At 27.6% G+C, this 27,893-nt stretch overlaps 1 protein-coding gene across 1 annotated transcript; it reads left to right on the top strand.

Moving 5' to 3' along the window:
* LOC142323920 (UDP-glycosyltransferase UGT5-like) lies at nt 1–22,838 on the top strand. The gene is made up of 7 exons (XM_075364289.1): nt 1–140; nt 1,908–2,096; nt 8,385–8,584; nt 14,431–14,896; nt 19,031–19,259; nt 21,302–21,521; nt 22,464–22,838. The coding sequence occupies exons 1-7, from the start codon at nt 138–140 to the stop codon at nt 22,768–22,770; spliced, it is 1,614 nt and encodes a 537-aa protein (XP_075220404.1). The 5' UTR covers nt 1–137; the 3' UTR covers nt 22,771–22,838.
* Nucleotides 22,839–27,893: the final 5,055 nt, after the last annotated feature.

Here is a 27,893-nt window from a genome sequence, read left to right as displayed (position 1 = left end):
AGTAATTCATCATTAGTTGAACGAATTCAAGATAAAAACTGTATTGCGTTGATTAATTACTGAACTGTTATAGAACTTTAACTACTTCTAATTGATTTTCTATATTATCTTCAAAAAGAAGTTTACTAATTTCATTCATGGTAAGAATAACTGATATATTTTTTCTTTTTTTATATTGCATCAAATTTAACAGCCTTGACAATTTTATATTATAACTAAAAATTTTAGAAAACATGATGAAAAAAAGATACTGAAAATATGATGAGAACAATTACAACCTCCTATCACTATTTGGTAGTATTTGAACAATTTATTGACAAATTCATTGTGTGATTTATGCTAACCGAAGTGAATAAAAAAAATCTATTTTAAATCTTTTTAAAATTTTGTTATATGTTAAAATAATAATAATAATAATAATAATAATAATAATAATAATAATAATAATAATAATAATAATAATAATAATAATAATAATAATAATAATGGGGGATAGTCTTTAACACTACTTTTTAATAGGTTGCAATTTGAGAAGGTCTTTCAGAATTTGCAAATAAAAACAATATATTCTAATGCAAGTGCAGATTATACTCTGGAAATGAGCTGATAACCTTTAAAAATTATCAGTAATTTATATTTCTCCCATAAGTTGATTAAAATATTTTCCAACATTGAAATGTATTTTTAAAATTTTGTACATAAATTCAAGTTGTTCAAAAAGTTGAAATGATGATACTTATGTAAATTATTTATCATTGCAAAATATTCATATATATAATGTACATTCCTTATCAAGGCCATTGATTGTCTTGATAAGGAAGAATAAAGAACTTCAAATATTTATATCTACCTGTTTTTTGTTTGGTTGATGTTTCAATAAATTTGACATTAAAAAAAAACTGACAAAACATTTTTTCTTTCTTCACCAGTAATAATAAAGCTAATGATGATAAATTACAATTATTTTAACTTTAACTACTAAAATATGATTTTAAAATTTATTTAAATTACAACTTAAATGTGTGATTATGACAGAAATAACTGTAGATTCCTTTTTTCTTTTTTTGAGAAATATTTAACAGTTTTAACATATGACCTAAGGATCATCTTTAACAACACATAGTATAAGATACTAACATATTTTATTGGAAAGCCAGTTTAAATCAACTATAGTTTTGAATGATCTAAATATCAGTCTATTCATTTTGAAAAATACTGGAGCTTGTTAGTAAATTGAAATAAAAATGCATTAAGAATTTGTTTTTTTTTGTCTTCAGTCATTTGACTGGTTTGATGCAGCTCTCCAAGATTTCCTATCTAGTGCCAGTCGTTTCATGTCAATGTACCCCCTACATCCTATATCACTAACAATTTGTTTTATATATTCCAAATGTTGCCTGCCTACACAATTTTCCCCTTCTAGCTGTCCCTCCAATATCAAAGTGACTATTCCAGGATGCCTTAAGATGTGGCCTAAATATAGATACTGCTTCAGTTTTGGAGACTAGGGAGAGCTCTGAGTAAACCATCTTGATTTGTTATTAGAATACATACGTAAATAATGTGATGCACATTTTTGTAATCTCTTCACCTTGTGATAAACTATGATATTTACTATTGCTTCTCTGAAAGTAACTAATATGTAATAAAATGGCACTTCAAGATTTTATTACTGTTATGAGGAAGAATAATTTAATAAGTGTTATGTATTAATTAATGCATTATTAAAATGCAGTTGAATGTTTTGAAATGTAATTACTGTTTTTTAAAGCATGATATTAAAAGGATGTTTTATTGTACTATGAGGTTTTCGTAGTCTTGATGTAAGTGCCTTACTCTGAATAAGGCAACTACATTAAAACAGCAGACATAGTATATCTATTTTTAATTAATTTTATATTTTTTAGTCGAAAGGTAAATTAATAAAATTGATATTAATCAAGTGTACAATATGTATAACTTGTTGCAATGCTGCCAACATATTATGTATTTTTCCAACTGCATCGTACAGTCATCAGCAACCATTATTGACGTTAAGTACTGCTTTAGCTGCCAAAGGACATAATCTTACTGTCATAACTCCAAATCCTCAAAAGGTATGTATCTATATTTAAGAAATTCATAAATGAAATTTTATGGTGGAGTTTTAGACATATTTTTTTTTAAAATGAAATTGATATAAGAAATTATAGTGATATTTTAGTAATACAAGTAGTGATTAGTAGTTGCATTTGGTAGCTGTTTTGTCATTGTTGTTGTATTTTGATTATTATTGTGGTTAGTTAAAAATTGGTGTGAAAATTAGGAAGGATAATGGAGCTTTTAAAATATCCAGGAAAATTTTATTACTGTATATATATGCCAATGAAATAAAAAATTTCACAAGAATGTTTTTAAAATCCAAATCATGTATTAGCCATAAAAATATTAAATAAATAAATATTATAGCAGATGTCTAAAATGATGTGCATCTACACTTTCATTTTGAGAGTTGCTTATTTGAACCCTGGTCAACATTCTTGTAGTTAGTATTCAATTTTTCACGTTGCAAATACTCCATGCTGAATCTTGAAGTTTATGCATTAAATTAAAAAGTTTTAGATTAATTTCTTCAGTTAATGTTGATATTGCATTAGTATAGCTATTATAGTATCTATTAATATTAGAATGGCATTGTTAGTTTACTTATGAGTCATCATGTAATTGCTATGCTGTGCCTTATCATTGTACATTCATACAGCTTTGATGCAAAGTTAGTGTAAAGTATATCTTTTATGAATTCAATAATGTAAGTTTTATTCAAGTTATTTGGGCATTTCCGTGTTATACATTTTGAATTGAGGGCCTACATTTGTTTATGGATTATATTATTGAAAGATGAGATTTTAATTCTGTTTATGTCAGTAAGACCCTGACTTTAATCAGTTGTGTGCTACTCTTCAATTTTATAATTACTGTTCTAAAGTTAATGTTGATGGCAGTTTATAGATTTCCTTCTGATTCTTTTGAAACCTTTCTAGATAAACTATTGGAAATTATTTTTAAAATTCCTAATAAATTCAATGTCAAAGTGTGTGTGATTTTAATGTTAATTTTCTTGATAATTTTAGTCTCGTGATGAACTAACTATTACTCAGTTTGTTAACCAGTCTAAATATTTGATCTCCCCACCAATCAGAATTACAAGGACTTTGGGCAGCTGTATAGATAATAATTTTACAAATTTACCAAAAGATAATTTTTTATCCTTTTGTGCAAATTACTATTTTTCATATCATAGTTGTCAAATTGCAACAGCAGCATTTATTAATAAAAAATTGCAACAAGAAAATTATATTATTTTTATTTTCTCTTTGAAAAGGTTGTCAATAAAGACTGAATTGAGAACCTTGTTGTCAGAAACAAAACAGAAAGTATTAACAAAATTAGCTATGATAAAAAAATGTAATAATTTTTTTTTTAATGAGTTTCAGAAGGCTTTCTTTCTATCTTGTTTTTTAATTTAAAAGAAATAGTTTAAACATAAAAATAAAAAGGTATGGGTTACTGAAAAAACTGTAAAATCTATCCTTTGAAATTTTTGTGAAATGTCTAAATATAGTATGTTTGGTAACTTCCTGAATTTATGCTAAAGTTATTAGTACTGCTAAAAGATTATATTACGATAATTTAATATCTAATTCATACAATCAATTTAAAAACATGTGAATAGTTATCAAAAGTGAAAGCAGATTTCAAAGTAAAAACCCACAGGCTTAGTCTAGTGATGAACGCGTCTTCCCAAATCAGCTGATTTGGAAGTCAAGAGTTCCAGCATTCAAGTCCTAGTAAAGCCAGTTATTTTTACACGGATTTGGATCGTGGATACCAGTGTTCTTTGGAGGTTGGGTTTCAATTAATCATAGATATCAGGAATGGTTGAACTGAGACTGTACAAGACTACATTTCAGTTACAATCATACATATCCTCATTCATCTTCTGAAGTATTATCTGAAAGGTAATTACCAGAGGCGAAACAGGAAAAGAAAGAAATAAGATTTCAAAATAAAACTGACCAGCTAAATCATAATACAAAAGGACTTGACTTCCATTATATTATCCCCTATTCAGGTGGCAAGGGAATCTAATAATATTTTTTCTAGAATTCAAACAGTAATATTGATCCATTTCAAATAAAAACATTCACCTTGAATAGTTTTGTTGATGAATCAGTATTTTTATTTCCTGTTGATTCTCAGAAAGTTACGACTTATATTTTAGAGAGTAAATATTCCATGTATATTGATGGTTGGTATTCCTGCTAGTATTTTAAAAGAAGTTGTGTAGATGTTATTGTCTTACAAATATAATTAATGAATCTTCCAGCAGTGGAATTTTTTAGTTTTCCCTAACTGTCTTTAAGACTTCTGTTGTTATTCCTGTCCTTAAGAAAGGGTTGACATTTCATTTAACAAATTATTGGCCAATTTTCATTTTTGTCCATATTTTCTAAAGTATTTGAAAAAATTGATTTTCAATTTTTCTCGAAAATCATAATGTACTAACTAACAGACTTTCAGCATGATTTTAGGAAACAATTGTCTACTGACAGTCATTTCTCACTCTTTGGAATACATTTTTAATTCCTTAGGTGACAAATAGGTTCCATCTTCAGTTTTTTGTGACCTCAGTAAAGCACTTGATTTAGTTCCATGTTTTTTACTGATGAAGCAACTTAATAGCTTTGGTATTTGACAGTTGCTTACAACTGGTTAAAGTCACATCTTTGCCTCAGGGAAGCGTTCTTTGCCCCTTGCTATTTGTATTACTTATTAATAAAAACCTATCTCAAAATCTTGAGCCATTCATTGTGACCCTTTTCATAGATAATACAATTGTATTTATATCTGAAGATAATTATATAAAAGAAATTTAAAATTGTATATGATAGAAGCTTAAATATTGATTCAGTGAATGGACTGTAACCACCTTACTTATAATATGGATAAAACTATTGCACTGTGATTCTCAACTAGACATAACAGTTATTGCAATAGTATTAATAAAATTCCCATTAGTGATAACACTTTTATTTTGATTACCCGCAATGTGATTGATTTAGTTTGTAACAAATTCAAGCTGTACCAATTTGCTTTCAAATGCCTTAATAAAATGCAAAACTTGTTATCATTATTAAATATTTGTAATGCCTTCATTTAATCTCTCATAAGGTACAATGTCATCTCTTGGGACTCTTTCAAAAAATTAGAATGAGTTTTAAGTTACAGAAATGAGCTGTAACCTATATTTAGAAAATTTAGAAAATGTTAAATCATACTTGCGTTTATATTTAGGAGTATGCAATCTTTGATAAAAAGTATGGTCACTTATTCTTAAAAAGTAATATCCGCCTTTACTATTGCACACAGCAGAACTATTTTTGCATAATCCAACTTTGGCTTACAGTAAAGGGCGATATAATGCTTTTGTTGTCATTTTGAATTAATTGAAAAATCTTCCCATTAACTTATTTAAAATATAATTTAGAAATTTCCTTTTATGGAAACAGTATTAATCTGTTGATGAAGTTTTAAGTAATGATAATTAGAACAAAAAACTTGCTTTATCTGCACCGCATTCAATATGTACATAAATATGAGGTCAAACTAATTTTCAGCAGCAGTTTCTGAATTGTGAAATATTTTGTAGAAATTTTTCATATTTAATGTTATCTTAACATGATTTCATGTGTTTGTATTTAAATAATTAATATGGATTTTAAACACACTTTTTTTACCTTAAATTTTTTAAAATATTTATAATTTTCTATTTTATATGATTTATATAATATAGATTTATGCACTGATTAGAAAAAAAATTATGTATTTATTTATTTACTAGACATTTTCATCATTAAAAACAGGACTGTGAAACAGTTGGAACAGAACTGTGAACTGTGAAACTAAATTGAAATGTTTACTGAGATCACACTTTTTTTTAAATATGTTATTTAAAATATTTTCTGAAGACTGGGAATAAATGCCAATAGAAAAATATTTCCTAACATAATGCTGAAGATTAGTTAATATTCATATTTTCAAGAATACTTTGAATAATTTTAAGTAATTTAAAAAATATGAATAATAATGAAAGTTGTCTACAGATTTTTAAATCAAATGGAGGGCAATAACAAAAGAATCACAAAATAAATAGGAAATACTTCATTACAAAACAATTTGTTGATTAAATTTATAAAAAGTTCAATTATATTATCTACAATTTCTTTTAAAATAGAGGAAGCAATTTCATCTGTATGAACTGAATATTTATTTTTTTAAATTTAAAATCTAAGTTTTAATTTATTGGGTAATAACTAGAAAAAATGGAATTGTTAAAAAAATTACTGAAAATGAATTGTCTAGTTTGAAGAGGGTCTAATAATCCATGTTTTTGGAAATACCAAAGAAGAATTTTTCTGTTCCCCAGAATAGAAGAGATACGTGTAGTAAAATCCTTTTGTAATTTTGGCAAGTTTGTATTTCTCCTTTTACTAGAAATTACTCCTTTTAATTGTGGTCAAATGACTTAATTTTTATTACTGGTTGTATGTATATTAAAAATGATCATTATACAATATTTTTTAATTGCAAATAAGTCTAAACATCTGAATAAATTCTTTTGTAATTTCTAAAATAGTTTTGAAGGTCAACAGAAAAATTAAAGTTGGACATTTCATAGAGTTTTCTTTGATAGAGTTAGACTTTATAATTCCTCTACTAATATGTGCATTTTTCTTTTTACTGTTTTTTTTCATGGAAAATCAGGTAGGCTAAAAAGAAAGCCTTTTGAAGATTATTAACAAAAATACCAAAACTTTCATCAAAGGTAATACGTTATTATTCTTTTCCCAATCAGTTTCTGGCAATAAAGGTTTAATTTTTTATTTAATTGAATTTAATAGGTCTTTAATTGAATTTAGTACGTTTAAGTTTTTCAGTTTTAGTACTTAATACACAAGCAAAAGAAGTCAAATTTGTTTATATCCATTTATAAAAAATGATTGTATGATAAGTTGATAGTTGTGGTCTGAAAGACATGAGTAATACAAAAGAAAAAAAACACGCCTTTAGTTGAATTTATAAGAGTATTATTGATTTGAGCTGTAGAGAGATAGAATAATTCTTGTTACTTAAGTGATAGAAATACATAGCCCTGCAAGTACAAACTTTATTAAGTAGTTTTCATATTTCTAAAATTGTCTAGAAAGTTAGCATTAAAATTGCCATAATTATAAATTATGATTACAAATTGATTATTATTACAAATTGATAATTTTGTAAAAATTTCAAAAGGAGACCTATAAATAACCATCAAAATCAAATTCATGTTGAAGCTTTCAACTGTTGAACTGTGCAACATTTTAGACTAATTTAAAAGTTGTTATAAAGTATAAATTATGTTACTTAATAACAATTTTAAATATAAATTAAAAAATTGTTTCTAGATATTGTTTATAATTTAAATAGTATTGTTCTATAATATGAAAACCTTAAGTTTTTACGTTTTTGATAATCATTAAAATATGGTATTTTAATGATATTATAACAATGTTGTTCGTAAAAATAAACAACTTGGCTATGCATTCTTTAGTCTTTCAATTTTTTTTGTTTAATGTCATTGATTTGTTACATTAATTATCTTTTGTTAAAAATAGATTGCATAACAATTTTAAATAGGTTGAATTAAGATGCAATATCACTATCAATGATATTGCATCTTAATTCAATCATTGATAGTGATATTGCTAGTCATAAACTAATCTTTTGTTAACATGTATCGACATCCCATGTATCTGTACCATATCTGTATCAAAGCATATGTATCAAACCATATTGTAGTAAGATGTGACCTGTATCATTTATGGATAGATGAATAGGAATAATACAGTTGATAAAATAAATAGTTCATTGCTTGCAACATTATAAGTAATTCAGGAAGAGATAATCTGTTATAGTGTGGATGCATCTTTAGAAATAAATGTTGATTTCAATAAATCTAACCATAATGATAACAATATACAGGTTATACTAATAAAATAATTACAGCAATCTTCAAAAGTTTTTATGGGTTTGTTAGAGCAAGTGCTTGGAGAAGTTAGCTATAATTCTGATTTATAAGAAAAATGTGGGATTAGAGGGAGGAAAATATAGCCTTTTCAACAATAAGAGCACTTGACTTTTTTTTATAGAGTTACCTGTTCGTAGTACAAGTATTTCTAACAAAATAATCCAAATAGCAGTCATTGAAATTTTGACTTAAATGTATTAATAATGTATTTACCACTTTAATGAAGATATTGCTTTTATATTTGGTTTTACTATTATTTCTCTATTTTTATTTAAAGGTACCAGTTAAAAATCACAGGGATATTGATATAAGTTTTTTATATGATGTATTTAATGATGCAAAAAAATTTTCAGAGGAAACTAGTATGCCATCACAAACAAGAGTTTCCCTTTTTAGTGTGATGAATAGTTTTCCAAAATATTTGAATTTTATAACTACAAGCATCTTGAATTCTTCACAGATACAAAATCTCATCAGGTAAAGATATCAAGATAAAATACGTTAGAAGTAAAGAAAATTATTAAGTGGGCGACAGCACACAGTCCTTTTACAGTATGCATAAAAGAAATCCTCTTATGGGATCTACATTAAGATAACTAATAAAATCCTAATAAGCACTCATTATGAATACAAACAACTAGAGACTGGTATAGGTGGTTTTATTTATCAGTCAATGGATCTTGATAATATTCCTGATTAATTAATAATCAATTATGTTAAGTGCCAAAATCATCATCATGGAAGGAACCATTACAGTATGTCTTAAGACAAAGTCCTGTTGAAGTAATTTTGCTAGAATAACAAGCATTCCATGCCAGGCTTAAGGTGGTGAGAATTGAAGTGGTTTCTTGTAGCGTTCTTCACTGAGTCAAATACACTGTTATATGTGAGCATTCATTCCTGCTGTGACAGGAGATATTCTGCCCTACAAGTGATACCATTATCCTGTTTGCCAAAAAAACTGTCTGTGCAGTCAATATCATTACTATCAAAGAAAGGAATTTAATATTTGTATCGTGTTTTATGGTCTTCGAAAAGAGTGATAAATATACAAAGAGTGATATAAAGTTACAAATTAATGCAACCTTTTACACAGAAAACAATGCATTTATGCTGTCTCTAGTTAGTTGCAAAAATAATGGTTGTAATAACAAAGAAATTATGAGATATATAGGTTTTAAGTTTATCTGAAACATTTAATTTACAAAATTCAAGCTATTTTATTTATTACTTATTTCATTACATTATTTTTTAATGTAATAATGTTGAATAAGAAGTAAGTCTTGTTTAGATAAAACCAGTAGTCTAACAAATTTTTAGAGTTTATAAATTCATCGGATATTTGTATTAAAGAGATAAGTTAATTTAAATAAAACATTTATATTTTTTATAATTAAACACTTTTGGAAACAGTTAGTCATTAATCTATAAAGATTTATTTCTAGTACAGAGTCTCATATTCAATTACAACTACTTGGTAAAAATAAAAATGACTATATTGTTTATATTAATAAATATCATATTACCATAATAAAAGCTTATTTATTAAAACTGACCTACCTAGTAGAATGGTAGGAGTCTTTATCTTTTATGTGGAAGTGTTTTGTTTGAATCCTGATTGGACATGACATTTTTCACATTCTAAAAATTTTGACGAGGGTGGTATCAGAAAGGGTGGCCTTAAAATTCTGATAATCTTTGTTGTGAAATCACACAGAATAACTAGAAAATAACTAGGATTTAAGACAAAATAAAAAAAAAAAATAGAATGATAATTGTTATCATCTTGTTTTTATTTGTTTTTAATGATGAGAATCAGATGAATTTTGTAGCATCTGAAAAATCCCAAGCCTAACTGGGATTTGAAGCGAGAGATTGGAAGAAAGGCAAAGATATAAGTTGTGGTATTCTAAGAAGCTACCATATCTTATTATGGATTTTGTAAAAATAAAAAATGATGATTTGATTAACTGCTAGTTGATTTATTTCTAGCAAGTAGGTAATTTATATCAATGTATAGCTTTCAGATATCTGGTTTTCAGTTAATATTTTTCAGAAGGCTGTGATGAAGAAGTTCTGTGATAACAGCATGGGTTAGCAGGGGAAGCCCCTTTTTATGTAGTTGATCAGTAAAACTAGCAAGAAGTTGTGTTTTGAAAAAAAAACTTGCAAACTTCACAGGGGTTTATTAAAAATTAAGAAAGTTAATGAGAAAAAGGGGTTGTAATTTAAATAAGTGATAATCCATCCATCTATTTTATTCAATTTGTAGAAATAAAAAATAATATATTTTTAAGGAACCATGCATGACAAATATGTTTTCTCATGTATTTTTTTTGCACTAAAAGACTGACATTTTTGACTAGCAAAATCACATCAAATGTAAGTGATTTATTAACTAATTTCCTGGTTTTTTGACTTCTTCTAGTGATATATATGTAAAACCTAATGTAAAATAGTCTACAGTCAGACCCTGTAATTTTTATGAATGACTGGTTAAAAAAAAGCAACAACAGTAAAATTTTTGTTTTCATTTTAATGTGTAAATTAGAATACATCCAGTGAGTCAGAGTAGCACAGGCAGTTAGCATAACTGTCCTGTGGAAAAGGTTGGTAGTTTAAGGCCTGCTCAAACATGTTTTATTTTAAAGTTAGTAGCTCTTGAATGCTGTTCCCAGCCACCATTCTCTTGTTGAGTTTGTGATGAACATGCATTCTGGTCTGATGATTGATCCATGAATATAATAAACAACAGGTATACTTATTACATGAACAAGGATGTAGATGCATTCAGGCTCTGTATCAAGAAAGGTGCATTGTTTAAAGACTCCCAAAATATCATATGAATCAATCAGAATACATCCAATATTTCCATGATTTAATCCACTAAGATTATTGATTATCCAGATGTATTTCTTAATACCAAAGGAGGCAGAAGCTTGGCTGTTACTTAGTTGTAAATTTTCCATTGCCTGTCTGAAATTTTACAATTTGCAATAATGTTATTGTGTCCAACATCTTCGTTATATTGAACAATGGTACAAGTCAATTGAATGAAATGCAGGACATCTTGATGAAAATTTATCACTTTTCCACATGCTCCAATTAACTACATTTATCCCAGAAATAATTGGAAGACTGGGAAAATATTTTTTGAGTAACCTTTTACAGAATTAAATTTGATTTACTTTATCAGACTGTGGGTTAGGATTCATTTAACTTTGAGCAGTGAAAATATTAAATCAATTTCCTGTAGTAAGTTTATAATAGTTTTTTAAACTTCAGTTTGCGTAATCTTTTAATTGAACTAATGAAGATTGTAAATATTGTAGTATTAACATTTCTTTTATAACTTCTCAAATTTAAAAGACAACACGTTGAGGATATTTGGATTTGGATTGTTTTTGCTGATAGTTTGATTTTTTCTTATTTTCTTTAAATCCCATAACACTATTCACCGTTAATGTACATAAAGGAATTTTCAAAAAAAGAAAAAAAATAGAGCTGATTTTGAGTTATACAGAAATTTTAAATTCTTTTAACTCTAAACCCATCTTAATTTCATATATCTCTAACAGCTATGAGAATGTTTCAACTTCCATTTAAATTCATTTATTACCTGAAAAATATACTTTCTTTTATAAAAAATATTTTTTTGGTTGCTTTATTAAAAATATGTTGTAAACAGAAAATTGTTAAGAAAATAAATCATTGATTAATAACACATTCAAAAAGAAAGTCACCCAAAATTTCCTAGTTTTCAGAAGAAAAAAAAATTATCACTAAATTATTTAGTCATTGTGAATATTTTAGAACAACTAACAATTTGATAACAAGTGAATTAGTAAATGGTAAAAGGTAGACTGCTAATTAATTAACACTATTTTCTAAACATTCTCATGGGAATTCAACAGATACCTTATAATACAATTGTCTTATAATACGAGGGCAAGTCAAAAATTATCTACACTTTTCGTTCTACAATTTATTTATATAATGGTAGTGGTTCAACATGTTCATCATTTTTCTACATAGTCACCTTCCTTGTCAATGCACTTGGTTCAGTGGTCCACAAGCCTGCGTACTCCTTCCAAGAAGAAGGTTTTCAGTTGGTTGCGAAGCCACTTTTGCACTGCTTCCTGCACATCTAATTCTATGGAAAATCGACGACCTCACAAAGCATCCTTGAGTGGCCCAAACAAATGAATGTTGGTCAGAACAAGATCTAGGTGATTGGGCGAGGGTTATTTCAGTAAACAAAATTCAACTTGTTGATGGTTTGATCGGTATGGCAAGCTGTGTGCGGACGGGCCTTGTCATGCAATAACAACACTTTTTTTAACAATAGATTTTGGCTTTTGTTGCAGGTTGCTGACTTCAACTTGCATTTCAACATTTCACTGTAACTCATTTGCTCGATGATGATAATTTATGATCATTATTTATGATCTGTATGATCATTTGCTCGATGTTATAATTCTTTCTGTTAATTTGTACAGAATGATACTATAATAATACACTATATACTAATAACTATATATACTAGTTATATTTGTGTATTGTGTATGTACATTCTACTTATTACTAATATAGATTGTTGATTGTTGATTGTAGTCCCTTTTTTCATAAAGTCTTACAGTGTAGGCCCTTTTATGTCCCAAAAACCATTTAGCTTGACCTTTCCTGCCGATGACTCAATCTTGAATTTTATCTTCATCAGAGATCCCAGGTATTTTCAATCTATACTCTGGCATTTTGAGTCTGGCTCAAAGTGATGAACTTCCGTTTCATCACTAGTAACTATCCTGCTCAAAAATAGCTTTCCTTGCTGAAGGGATCAAGGAATGCCAGATGTCATACAGTAAGCTATCTTGCTACCCATTGTACACAGACTGTGGAAGTCAAACTTGTTATGGATGATTTGAGGGTCAAAACAATAACTGATGTTAAAAAATGATGACACCTCATCGATGGTAACTTGCCTATTTGCCAGAACCATCTTGAGCTTGCTGAATCTTGTCTGTGGTGGAAGTTGATGGTTGTCCTGTACCCTCTTCATGCGTCACACTCATCTGGACAGTTTTAATATTTTTGATCCATGAAAAAAAACTTTTACATGATAAAGGACTGTCCCCTATTGTGATAAAAGTCTACAATGAATTTTAGCCCCTTTCACACCTGAGAAATTGGATCACTGCTCACTGTACCTCCTTGGCAGAAACTGCTAGCAGAGCAGATATTTTTACACAGTAATAACTGGAAGGCTATTGATGTGATTGGTATCAAATTTCACATACTCATGTATGTGGTACTGCTGCAGTCAGCAGTCATCTGCAGTAGTACCAACTCTAAGGAAGGCGCACAGAAGGCAGTATGACAACTTTGAAGGATTATTATGGTGGAAGTGTAAATAATTTTTAACTCACCCTGATATGAGTATGCGTTTGCTTTTGATATTAAATATTATATACAGTTTGTATTGTTATTGTAATAATTTAGTCTCTTGACAAATCTTTATCACATGCAAATCGTTACATAGAATTTAAAACAATTATATTTTATTAATAAGTCTAGTTAGTTGTTTTATTAATCATGATCATTTGCTCGATGTTATAATTCTTTCTGTTAATTTGTACAGAATGATACATATATATAATCATACACTATATACTAATAACTATATATACTAGTTATATTTGTGTATTGTGTATGTACATTCCACTTATTACTAATATAGTATTGTTGAAATTTTTAAGGAAACAATAAAAAAAATATATGATTTTTCTCTTTCTTGTATAACTAAATAGATCTGTAATTATATTGGTGGATATGGTTTAATAATGTACACAGACCCAAATTTTAGTACCATAAACAAAACAGTGTTATTTGTTGCTTTATGTAATTTAGGGTTACAAACTGCTGTTTGTTCTTAGGTAGATGATCTAGCAAATAGGCTTCCAAATGTATAAGTTGTTTTATAATATTCCTGGCTATATTCAACAATATGTGAGAATTAGGTGGTTAGCATCATTGTCTAAAATACTGTTCTGAATTTAAAACCGCTAACAGTTACTTGAATGTGTACTTGTTAAATTATTATATTTATGAATATTAACCCTATTTAATTTGTGTAACTTTTTTATCAACTATAAGTAAATTATGATAGATAAATTATTTTAAAAAATAAACAAACTATTCAGTCATTTTGTTAGTTTAAGTTAAAATAATTGTATAAATTTCAATGAAGTTAAACAGCAATAAGTCAAAATATTAAAAAAATGATTTGTATTTAAATGTTAATAGTTTGTTATTTGTTTTAACAGGGAACTGAATGGAACAAATTATGATCTTCTTATTGTTGAACCATTGCTTACATCTGGTCTTTTAGGATTCTCAGAATTGATTGGAAATCCACCTATTGTTTCAGCAGTAACATTCCATGTATGTTCTGCTGTTGATGCTGATCTTGGTAATCCAATTATTCCTTCATATATACCTTCTTCATTCGGAATTAGTAGCGATCATATGTCATTATGGGATCGCATTATTAATTTATTTATAATATTATACTTTGATTTTTATATAGTAAACATGTGTGTGCAACCAGAACAAGATAAAATCATGAGACAGTATTTTGGAAATTTTAAACATAATCTGTGGGAATTGGAATCAAATAAAAGTTTATTGATTGTTAGTGCTGATTTAGCTTCTGGATATTCTAAACCAGTTCATCCAAACACAGTATATGTGGGACCAATGCATTTAAAAACTCCACCACCTTTACCAGCGGTACGTAATAAAAATACTCTTGTTTCATTATTTTTTGTTTTTGTCAACATTCTACTTTCTTGGCAGCTTAGCTCTAGAGCTATGCTGCAAGAAGGAAAGTATGGTAATCAGTCAAAAAATGGGGTATGGGTTTTTGCATTTCTTGATGTTTCATGACCCTGGGCCCCCAAAAAAAAAGAAAGTGCAAGGTAATATTCATACATATGTATGTGTGTTGGTGTGTTTGAAGCTTAACGTTTGACTGGGTAAACTGATTTTGATAAAATTTGATCAGAGACTCATGAGGCAATTTGCTGATAAAAAGTTTTAGATCAATATCTCCAGGGGGTGGGATAGATATAATTTTTTGAGGCAATTTTCTCTAAATTTTGCAGACATAATCCCACTTAATATTAAGTCAGTACATACGTGGATGTTCATCCTACCATATTCAAAAAACATTTACCATGAAATTCCCCCTTTCCCAAAAAATTAAAAAAAGCTATCTTTTTATTTATTTCATATTCTTTAACCGATTTTTTTTTGTCTTCCTAAGTATAGTAGCAGTGCAACTTATCCAAAAAAAAAACTTTAAGTGCAATATTGAGGGTGGACATCTGATCAGAGTTAAAAAATATGATTTTTTTTTTTAATTTTTTGAACTTTCTTTGGTTTATTCCACATGTTTATATTATTAAAACTTTATTAACAGCTTTTTTAATATTATTATTTCTATTATTAAAATAACTTAGTCGTATCTCAGAATCTGCTAGTCAGGTAAATGATCATCTCCAGTGCTAGAATTTTTTCAGCTGTCTTACGAGATTGATTGTTTGCAAATTTCTGGCTGTATGCTACAAAGCATTTTTAATAAAAAAAATTTGCTAGTTTTTTTATTTTAACTATTGAAGTTTTTTAGTTCTGAATGAAAAAAATCCTGCACAGGATCATGTATGATTATTTGGATTTTGGTTTTATATCTAAGAAAACTACATTGTGAAATTTGGTATGGTATCTTGTGTATTAAACATATTAATTCTAATAATTTATTATTTTTTTTAAACTATTTGAGTTAGGTGGATAATGTTGGGGTTGCAGAAATTTGAATGGGAATTGTACTTAGTGAAGATTTTACTCACATGCATTAAGTTTTTTTTATCAAACGATAATATAATTATAATAACTGCAAAGTAACTAACTAACTATAAACAATAATATTCTATCAAAAAATAATAACTAAATTTCTTAGGAACTGTAAAAAAAATGTTATAAAAGCACCCTCTCCCATCTGATAAAAATAATCTGATTTTTGTATAGTAATTTTGTATAGTGTAGTAATTTAAGGATATTTCAGCCTATTGACATAAACTTTTTAAATTTATTTTTATGTTTGTATTGAGACATTTATTGTAGAAATAGATGATAAATTTTTAAGTTGTAAAATTATTCTTTCTTGTACAAACAGCAAAAATTTTGTCTTTTGAGGTAATTTTAAATACACACAACAGACAGAATTGCTTTTCATAGGCTGGATTTGTGCAGATTTTGTAACTTTTTACCAATTTAAGGGATTATGTAAGAATATTTTTAAAATTATTTTCATTTTATGAAAAGTGATAAGAGAATAATCATAAGGAAAATAATAATTTTTAACTTTACCTCTGGGGGAAGGTTACGTTTCAAGTTGTATGCAATTACTAAGACATTTCAGTAGCCAGGGCTTTTTTTAACTGAATTTGAATATGATCATTTTACCTGGTACCTTTTGTTTTTTATAATTTAATTAATGACATCCTAAGAAAAGATAAACCCAAGACTATACAAAACATCTGAAGTGTAATAATTTTATTACTCTGTTATTTTATCCCCAAATAATCTAAAATTTAGGAAAAGTGATTTTTCCTTCAAGCTTTATTTACATAAGTTTACCATCTGCTTGAGAGTAAGGGAATGTGAGTATTTAAAAAAGAATTCAAATAAAGTGTAGCCATTGATTGTAACTGGTGTAGGATTCCTTGAGATGTACATTTTAATCACTTTTACGTTAATTTGAACCATGAATCACTAAATTAGAAAAACAGTGGTTTACTTCTGAGCTATGTAATGACCTTTATCATTTTAGTTAAATGTCAGAATTGTAATGTTTGGCAGTAACTATTTTAATTACTACAAAATGAGGATGTTAAGTATATGATAATTTAAATAATCACAATTAAAAACTAGGTTGATATTAATGCTAAATTTACTATTTTTGCATGATAGGTAAAAACCAGTATTTTACAACACTTCAAAAAGTGAATTGCCCTTAATATAAATAATACAATTACTCTTAAGTTTTCAGGCTGCTTGACACAAGTCATGAAGTCCTCTCAGTTAAAAAAAAATTGAAATATTCTTTGCATTTTATGTGAAGAAACCTCTGCTTTTGGAAGAACTGTGTAAAACTAAATGATATCATTGAGACTGAGCACCCTAGGAACTTCTGGACCCTTAAAGTAATAAAATTGAAAATATATATAATTAAAATATAAAATATATAATATTTAAATCTTTGGAAATAAGCAAAACAAAATGATGTTTAAAAAATTTAGGCTTTCTTATTCCCCAAACTTTCTAGCTTCCCATGGAGCCTCAATTAACAAAAATAAAAATATTGTGATATTCAATTTTTCTTTGAAACCCATTCTACTTAAAAAAGAAAAAAGTAAAAAGACATTCTGATTAATATTTAAGGGTTCTTTCTCTTCAGACCCTTACTCCCCTGTGATAAATAATATAAGTTTTTATTATTAATTGCTTCTAAATTAACAAAAATTGAAAAAGTGATATTTTCTAACCATTGTTTTTAAAACATTCTGCTTTATAAGCTGTTTGAATAACTGCCTAGTACTGCCAGCTGTATTTTATAATTATGTACAGTACTGTCTGAAGAATTAAATTTTTTTACATGATTGGCATGGTGAGTAATCAACTGTTTTAAAGAGGCCTAGCTACGTCTGTCTTCCTTGGTCTCTCAGCTTCCCTTCAGTTATGAAAATCTACCCATTGCAATTTAAAAAGGTAATAATAATTGAAATTTGTTCACATAAAATTAAACTTGTGTAAATATTGTTCGTTATATTTTCTTTTGATTTCTACTTGTTAGTTTTTGCATGTAACAACTGTGATACTGATTTATTGAAAGCTTCCATGGGAAGGGAATCAATCTTAACTTAAAATAACTTAAATTATGGTTACAGTTAACCATAACTGAAGTTTATTTTATCTTTTAATATAAAGTAGGCAGTATTAAATCTTTAACAATTTTTAAATGATAATTCCTGTGTATGAAAGAAATTGTATCCATTTGCCGGAATAATATTTGTTACTTCTGACTAAGTTATACTAGACTATGACCACCACTGGATAAACTCTAGCACTCTTACTAATATTTCTACGTAAATAAAATTAAAAATATATATTTTATATATATATATTTAAATTCTGCTAATATAAACCACCTAGTACAGAATATTGAGATAAGGACTCTTACTTTAATTTTGTCATCAAAGTACTTTTGTGGGATATTAAACTGCACATTAAAAAGCTAAAAATTCTAAAATCAACCATACAAATGATATAATATTTGTTGTATTATAATAATATTAAAATGAAAATTGTGTGTTAATTTATTATTTGAGTACTGCTATCTGTAGCAGTTTTTATGACTGTCTTCCTCAAACACTGTCTGCTGGTTTATCAAATTGAAATTTAATTTTATTTATATATGTAATATTTTTCTAATATATTTAATTTTTTTCATCTCTATTAATCTCTAATATTTCTAAATTTGCATTAATATCAGAAATAGAATGTTTATTGTTTATTAAATGATCTACCATATAAACCTAACTTATGATTTTGTAATTTCTATAATGTTCAACAAATCTAGTTTTAAAGGATCTAATTGTTTTTCCTAAATAAATACCATTGCAATCATAATTTCAATAAAATAATACATATATATATAATTTTTTTTGACCTGGCTATTAATTTTTTTCTTCTTTATTTTTATTATATTTCAAAATAGATGTAGCTAAAATAAATTCTTAAATTCTTGTAGTAATTTATGTTACTATTGAAGTGACTGTAAATTTGTAAAAATAATTATTTTAGGATCTTCAGAAATGGATGGATGAAGCTGAAGATGGAGTTATATATTTTAGTCTTGGTAGCAACATGAAGGGTAAATCAGTCTCTGAAGAGAAAAGAACAGCATTCTTTGAAGCTTTCAAAAAGTTTCCAAAGATGAGAGTATTATGGAAGTGGGAAGCAGACACAGATTTATTTGGAAGACCAGATAATGTTCTTACAAGAAAATGGGTACCACAACAATCAGTTTTAGGTAAAAATATAAATATTTGTGAATGGGTGTTGTTAATGTAGAATTATAATGTATGATATATAACCAAATTAAGCCTGTCATGACATATCTATTCCTCTTCCAAATTTTCTAATAGAGGTGACTAGGGTTTTCTTCAGTGTTTCATATTTTCTGTTTTCTTTCTTTCAAATCATTTTCACATTTATTCATTGAGTTCGCTTTCTTTCACTTTAACTGAATCTCTTCTTTCATCATATACCATATCCAATATTCTTCCTGTGAATGGGTGAAATAAATTTCTTGTTCATCTTTGGAATAATAATTGTTATATTCTCTTTCTTATTTCATTTTTATTATTTCATTACCTATATTTTATTATTTTAAATGTCCCTAACCTTTCCTTTTTGTTCTTTCTTATTGTCTATATATCTTATACAGACAAAAATATTTACATCTGTTGTGCTCCAAAGCAATAACTTTCGTTATTGCTTCTGACATCTCTCTTGTCATATATTGATCTAATAATGGCATAGATCCTGAGAATCTTTTGTGAAATGAAAAACAGTTAATGAGTAACCGTAGTAAAATTGAAATAAAATATATCAAAATTTATACTTGAAATTGGAATTAACCCCAAATGTTTCAGTTAAACAGTGCATAAATCACCCACAAATAGCTACATATTTAAAATGGCAAAGCATAAGTTATTAGTAAAAAGAGCAGAAATTAATATTCCTTCCGGTAGATGCCTAGAATGGAATGAAGCTGTTGAGGTTGAAATATGTAGCTACCTTAATTTGGTCCCTGTGTGTCTTTATACCATAAATATTAACTCTGTAAATTAAATATATAAAATATAGATCATATTTGATTTGCTTTTTCAATGAGATTGAGACTTCTTTTAATTAATTAGTGTTATTAATTGAATTATACAATCTCCTCAAAGACCTTCCTTTCCTTGTTTCTCTGAAAGTGCTGTTTGCTTCTCAGAGCTACACTGCTGTTGATACTCTCTTGCATTCCAAATCAGTAGTCTGTAGCTGCTGTAACAGGGCAGTCATCTAGTGTCAGATGGACTATGCCACCTTAGATAATAATTCTTTAGGTAATAATCAGTAAATTGCATGAACTGTATCAGGTGAATTGCAGTTGAATAAGGCTTGGCCCAATCTTAAATGAAATTTAGTGCTATATGCTCAAATCCAGTATGCATTCTTTTACAGATCTTCGTGATTATGAGATAGGCATTCTGCTTGTTCTGCCATGTGTTCATAGCAAGGTATTTCATCCCTTCTTCGGTAAAGAATGAGGTGTAATTATAAATTTAAATGATTTCAAGATGTGTAATATAGTTTACTGCTGAGACTCTTACTGTATAAATTCAACTCTGTGCTCTTTGTATTGCACATATTGCAGCCTAAACCTTCATCATTAATTCCACCAGAAGAATCTTTCCTATCACAGTTGTTTTCTCATATGAGTCGGTATTAAACTAATCAGTGATTAAAATCACGGCTGTTTATTACACTTTTGAATAAGACTGTACAACTTTTAAGCCAATAAAGTGCCACCATACTTTTAAATTTTCTGTTATAAACCATCCTTAGACGTCTTGAAGACAGTCTTTATACTTGTACAACTGTCAAACTATATGTTATAATTTGATTATTATGTCAAATATTTAACTTTCTACTGGCCAGCAAAAAGTTTATTTTTTACTGATTGTAACTATAAAATTTTTATGTAGCTAGCTGTGTTCGACATTACCTGCCTGGCATGATTGTTAAACAGGAATTTATTGCCAAACAGATTACTAAGGTACTTATCTTATCTTACTAAATTGATTGTGGCCCCTTTATATTTAATGTGGTGGTTCCAAGTAAAAGATAATAATGATATATCTGTTGTTCATGTAACAGTAAAAATTGGTAGAAAACAGTAGTAAAAGTAAAGTTCTTTTGTCATTTTACTTATGAACTTCATAATACTTCATTTTAGGTGATGAAGTAATTTTTTTTTTGTGTATTGAGTTCAACTAAACAATACTCTGCTGTATGTTTCAGCACATCCAAAAATGAAAATTTTTATTAGTCAGATTGGTCTTCAAAGTTTTCAAGAAGCAACTTATTTTGGTATTCCATTACTTTGTATACCAATGTTTGCTGATCAAGATTTCAATACGATGAAAGTAGTATCTTCTGGTGCTGGAATAAAGGTGGAATTTAATGAAATAAATAATGATATTATTTTTAAAAGTCTAGAGCAACTTCTCAAAAATACAAGGTAGTAAAAAAAAAGATCATTCTTTATAGTAAACAAATTTTTCATAATTTAGTTATTTATGAATAATAACTGGACTGGTGTGGTTGAAAAAAAGAAAAAACTCAATGAAAAAATAAACTATTTTAAAAATGTTCATTTACTGCCTATTACAATATTACAGCACAGCATGCTGATGTATTTATGTATTACTCAATGTAAAATTATAAAAATATTAGTGACTTCTTTTAAACTTGATTCTCTTTTCATGTACACCAATTTCTGATTATTAAAGAAAAACTTTTTAAATTTATTTTTGCAGATGACTGCATTTTTGGATTTTAAAAATGTTTATTTCTGTGAAAAACTATTTTGAAATGTTTATTGTATGATATAACTGCAGATGTTGCAAATACTTATTTATTTTTCATAGATGATCATTCCCAATAATACTGGATGAAGCAACCTTCATTTGATGAAATAATGGAAAACTCTTATTTTACCTAAATTAATAACATCGTTTTTGTATTTTTTATTGAAGTTTGAATTTCTCATTTAAAAAATAGGACAATATTATTAAAAATACAAATAGTATATTTGTTATTAAATGAGTTATTTATGAAATAATTAAAAAAAGTACATATTTCAATTTAGTACATGATGTAATTTTTTTCTTTTTAATCTAACTATAGTTATGTTTTACAGGATTGAAGGCTAATTTGAAGGAAAAGTACAAGATGCCTTTAATTATGTATTAATGTGTTAGTAGTGTATTGGAAAATATATTAAATTATGGCAGGGTATCTTAGAAATTATTTTTCTTAAAATGGACAATAAACACGTTACTACAAAACCTAAATAGACAACAAAAAATGTTAAAAAAATTTACAATTTTAGAAAGTTGAGTTTTTAAAAATGAAAAATTATCTTTTATATACATTTTGAATTGTTTTTATTTTTTTTCAGTTATAAAGAAAATATGATGCGTTTATCATTAATAACTAAAGACAAACCAATGTCTGCTGTGGATACTGCACTCTGGTGGGTGGAATATGTAATAAGACATAAAGGAGCTCCTCATTTGAGACCATCTGCATGTGATTTAACGTGGTACCAATACTACATGTTGGACATTTTTGCAATTTTTATTTTAATCCTGCTAATGAGTATATTTTTAATTTATTATGTAACAGTATATTTAATTAGGAAATTACTTATTTTGTCTTCAAAAGTGAATGAAAAAAAAAATGAACTGAAATTAAAAAAAAATTAAATCTAGCGTTGGTAATTGGTATTGTAATTAATTAAATTTTCTATTTTTCATGAAATACATTTATTTGTAATTTACATTTTACATTTTATTAAGTCCATTCTTGTTTTTCCATAACTATCCCAAAGAACAATAAGTTTAATATAAGATTTTTGAATAAGAAATCCTTTAATATAAGAAATCCTTCACTTATATGATAAGAATTTTTTAAATAAGTAAATTCTCTGAACCAATAAGGTGTGAGTAATTTTTTGTTAAAAAAAAAATAAATAAAAATTAATTCAGTATTTAAAAGGTTCTAATGTCTAACAATTTTCCATAAAACGAGTAATTTTGAATATAATCGCAACATAAAAAGCAACATTTTCATTGAAAATCTATAAAAAAATGAGTTTTCAAGCTTGTTAATACTAAACATCTGCAAGTACAATTAATTCTTATTGCTAAGATCATTTCGATACTTGAAAGATTATTTGTTCTTAAAACCATTATATCTAATATAATAATTATATATCTAATTTATTATTATTTTTTAAATACTTTACAACATTGTATACCTGAAGTTTGATAATAAATGTTTAAAAAAAATTGAAATATTGTGAAAACAAACAGTGAAAAAAAAAAAGCTTATTCTGCTACAAAAAACATCATGAAACATTGTGATTTAGTTTTCCTGCAGTTTATGATAGATTAAACCTCAAAATTAATATTTTATGAGAACCCAAAGTTATTAATAAAGCCTGAAAAGATGGAAATACTGGATCTTCATTTTTTCTTATCAAAGTTATTTCTTCAAAGCTACAAGGACTGAAAAAGTATTAATATTTTATGTTGTTACACAGACAAACTAAATGTAACTAAAATAAGTCTGAAAATGAAATGATTGACAATATGCTTATGCAAATAGTTGATTTTTTTTCGTATTGTTTGTTACGAATGAAAATAAATTGAAATTTTTTCGTGCACAAACTAGAATCTATAAAAAACACCTAAATAACAAAGTGTGACATTGATTTACTTTTATCTGTTTCCTTTGTATGGATTGATACAACAATTATTTAGCAGGAAAAATGAAGTGTAAATTATATTAAAAGAAATGTTGATAATTTTATAAATTTGAACTATTGTACAACTATTCTTTATGTTTCTTCTTGTATAATTTTCTTACCAACACAAAAAGTAATTTAAAAAATGATTATAATAAATTACATACAAATTTATTTAAAGCTAATTACCATTTATTAAAATAAATAATTTACTGTTATTTTATTCAATATTTGCTTTATTAGAATGGCCACAAGTAACACTGAGAAAAAAAGTATTTTACAGATTGAAATAGGCAATTTTAAAAATATTTCTTTAGAGAGAAATTATTTAAATTTTGAATTATACATTTCTGTTATGTATCTTTGTAGAAATAAAACTAGCAGGATCATCCAAAAGAACTGAATTGACATTAATATCCTTCCCCAAAAATGATGTTTCAATACTAAAACCATTTTAAACTTTTGTTAGGTCTTGTTATTAGATGAAACTATTACAGTTTCAACTAAAAACTAGTTATTGAAAAACCACAGATAGTCTGATGAAATAGGTATTTGGTGTAAATATGTATCATAACCATAACTGGGAATATAAGATCACTCATTATCATATGATTCTTTTAATTTTTTTCATAAATCAGGTTTATTTGAACAATGAACAGCATAGATAAAGTCCTACGCAAGAACTATCTCATGAAAATAAACAAGAACAAAACAAAAGTAATGAAATGTAGTAGAAATAACAAAGTTGGACCACTGAATGTGAAAATAGGAGGAGAAAAGATTATGGAGGTAGAAGAATTTTGTTATTTGGGAGGTAGAATTACTAAAGATGGACGAAGCAGGAGCGATATAAAATGCCGAATAGCACAAGCTAAACGAGCCTTCAGTAAGAAATATAATTTGTTTACATCAAAAATTAATTTAAATGTCAGGAAAAGTTTTTGAAAGTGTATGTTTGGAGTGTCGCTTTATATGAAAGTGAAACTTGGACAATCGGAGTATCTGAGAAGAAAAGATTAGAAGCTTTTGAAATGTGGTGCTATAGGAGAATGTTAAAAATCAGATGGGTGGATAAAGTGACAAATGAAGAGGTATTGCGGCAAATAGATGAAGAAAGAAGCATTTGGAAAAATATAGTTAAAAGAAGAGACAGACTTATAGGCCACATACTAAGGCATCCTGGAATAGTCGCTTTAATATTGGAAGGACAGGTAGAAGGGAAAAATTGTGTAGGCAGGCCACGTTTGGAATATGTAAAACAAATTGTTAGGGATGTAGGATGTAGAGGGTATACTGAAATGAAACGACTAGCACTAGATAGGGAATCTTGGAGAGGTGCATCAAACCAGTCAAATGACTGAAGACAAAAAAAAAAAAAGGTTTATTTGGTTTGCAAAATGTTAACAGATTTTTTTTAATTTTATGCTTGCAAGTGACAGGATATTATTGCATAACTGTATGCTGCCTCAGTAGCATAAACTGAAAATGTAAAATCATTCTCTATACAGCACAGTAAATCATTAATTTTGTGTGTTATTTTGTATAGATTTATGGCTTATACTTTAAGTATATAAAAAGTAACGTTTACGGTATTTCAAAAATTCTAATAAATCTATGTAGATTGATGAAGAACAGTAAGATTTAGGGTTAACCAGATTTTAAATTGCTTTATAAATACTAAATCAATAGTAAGAAATATGAAGTAAACTAAATATATTTCATAATATTTTTCTTAAAATAACCTTGTTTGTGACTGTAGAGCCATGCTTAAATATTATAATAGTGTAAAGGTTCTATTAGTCATTATTTGCACATTTCAAAGTTGTTCTGATGATCATGGATGGAAAGAAAGATTGTTGAAAAAGTGATAAGGTAGATTTGTAGTTTAAAGGATGAGGGATGGTTCTTGGAAAAATAGAGATAGAAAGTTTTGTACTTCAATGTCCATAATAGTACAATCAAAGGATGAACTACTTCTTAACCATTCAGTCATGTACAGCTCCATGATTTGATGGATCCATGCTCCTCCAGTCTCTTACAGCTTCTTTCAGTACTGCTACACTCCTACTGGTTGCTTCTTTGATGGTATCCAGTCATGAGTTCTTGGTCGGCCCAGTCATCTGCTTCTGTCTGTCATGCCTAAAAGACGTCCTTTTCCAAGGAGTATTTTTCCTCATGGTGTGACTAAAGTATGATAGTCACAGCTTTGGCATCTGGCTTTCTAAGGAAAGTTTATGCATGATTTTATCCAAAATTTCTTTGTTGATTATTTTGGCCATCCATGGAATTAGATAAAGTACTACCAGCTATGAAGTTCCTTGAATATCTTCTTCAAACATGACTGGTAAAATTCTATTTGCTATATAAATTTTTGTTAGAAGTGTTCCAAATCAATAATTCCAGATTGTCACTTTTTATTATAGATATAAAGTAAAAATAGGTAAGTGATTTTTTTGTATGCTGCATATTTGTGAACTGCATGAAATTAGATAAATTACACTGATAAACATAATTTTTGTTTTCTAACATGTGATAAATGGTTTTAATTTGTTTTTTGATGCTGAAAACAAATATGAACTCACACTCTTTCTATCACCCACCATTTTTGAAATATTTTAAATTTTAATTAAAGGATTTTTTCATTTTTCAACATATAGTTAGCATTTTAAGCTCCTATATTGTATTTAGTTAGCTCATTCTTTATTGTTTAACTTTATTAACTTAATTTTTAAGCTATAAATAAACAATACTAGATAAAGAATTAGTCATATCACAGTCACATATTATGACATATATACCTGTGGTTTATGGCGTGAACCAAAGGATCATATAACCGATTGTTACTTTTGTTTAACAAGTGTATTTGGAATTTCTAAAAAATCCAAACATACTGTAAAATATCCTTCTTTGCAATCTGCTATAGGCCTATACCTCACAGTGAAATTATTCCAGTTCCTGAGCCACCTGTGAATGTATGTTTCGAAAGCAGCAATGAAGAATCAGGCAGTACTGAAGAAGAGAACAATGATTTTGATTTTGAATTATCTTCCAATAAGCCACCATCTTATATCACAAGGTGCATTAAATGACTTGGTTAGAGATATAAATTTATCAAAAAATCAAGCTGAACTGTCAGGATCCAGACTGCAAGGTTAGAATTTCAAAGAAATACAAAAATATTGGGCTTTTGAAGCCTACAAAATTAACTTTCTCAGTACTTTATTGATGAAAATAATTTGTTTTATTGCACAAATATTGATGAGCTTATGTTGCACTTAGGACAAGTTCATAAACCTGAGGACTGGTGCCTTATCATACATTCGTCCAAGTATAGTTTAAAAGTGGTTCTACTACACAACAGTAACAAATATCTTTTGATATCGCTTATGGTATTAATTTGAAAGAGACATACGATGTGATGAAAGACGTTCTTGAAAAGATAAATTATAAAAAAAATAGCTGGAACATATGTGGTGATTTGAAAGTTGTAGTTATTTTGTTAGGCATGCAGTTAGGCTATACTAAGTACATGTGTTTTCTTTGCGAAGAGGACAGCCGAGCTAGGGATAAACATTATGTTACCAAAAAGTGGAAGAAACGAAGTAACTGAACTCCAAATAGGAAAAATATTATTCATGAGCCCTTAGTTGAACCCAAACAAATATTTTTACCCCCTCTCTAAAGGAATATTTGTTGGTCCTCAAATAAGAGAGTTGTTCTGAGATGATGTATTTTACTCACTGCTAAATAATGTAGAAAGTGCAGCTTGGGCTTCATTTAAAGATGTTGGCAAATTTTTCTCGGCAAACAAAAATCTGACAATTAACACGATATTATTAATCAACTTCTTACTTCATACAGAGCTATGGGATGTAATATGTCTTTGAAAATACATTTCCTCCACTCGCATCTGGAATTTTTCCCGGACAACCTCAGAGAAATAAGTGACAAACACCATGAACATTTCCACCAAGACATTTCGGTGATGGAAAGCTGACATAAAGAGAAATGGAGTACTAGCATGCTAGCCAATTACTGTTGGACATTAATTCAGGATGTGCCTGAGGCTATTTATAAAAA

The sequence above is a fragment of the Lycorma delicatula genome, chromosome 4, assembly GCF_047948215.1.
Source record: "Lycorma delicatula isolate Av1 chromosome 4, ASM4794821v1, whole genome shotgun sequence".
NCBI lineage: Eukaryota > Metazoa > Arthropoda > Insecta > Hemiptera > Fulgoridae > Lycorma > Lycorma delicatula.
Note: the sequence above shows the minus strand (reverse complement) of the source record. Positions and strands in the feature narration are given on the sequence as shown.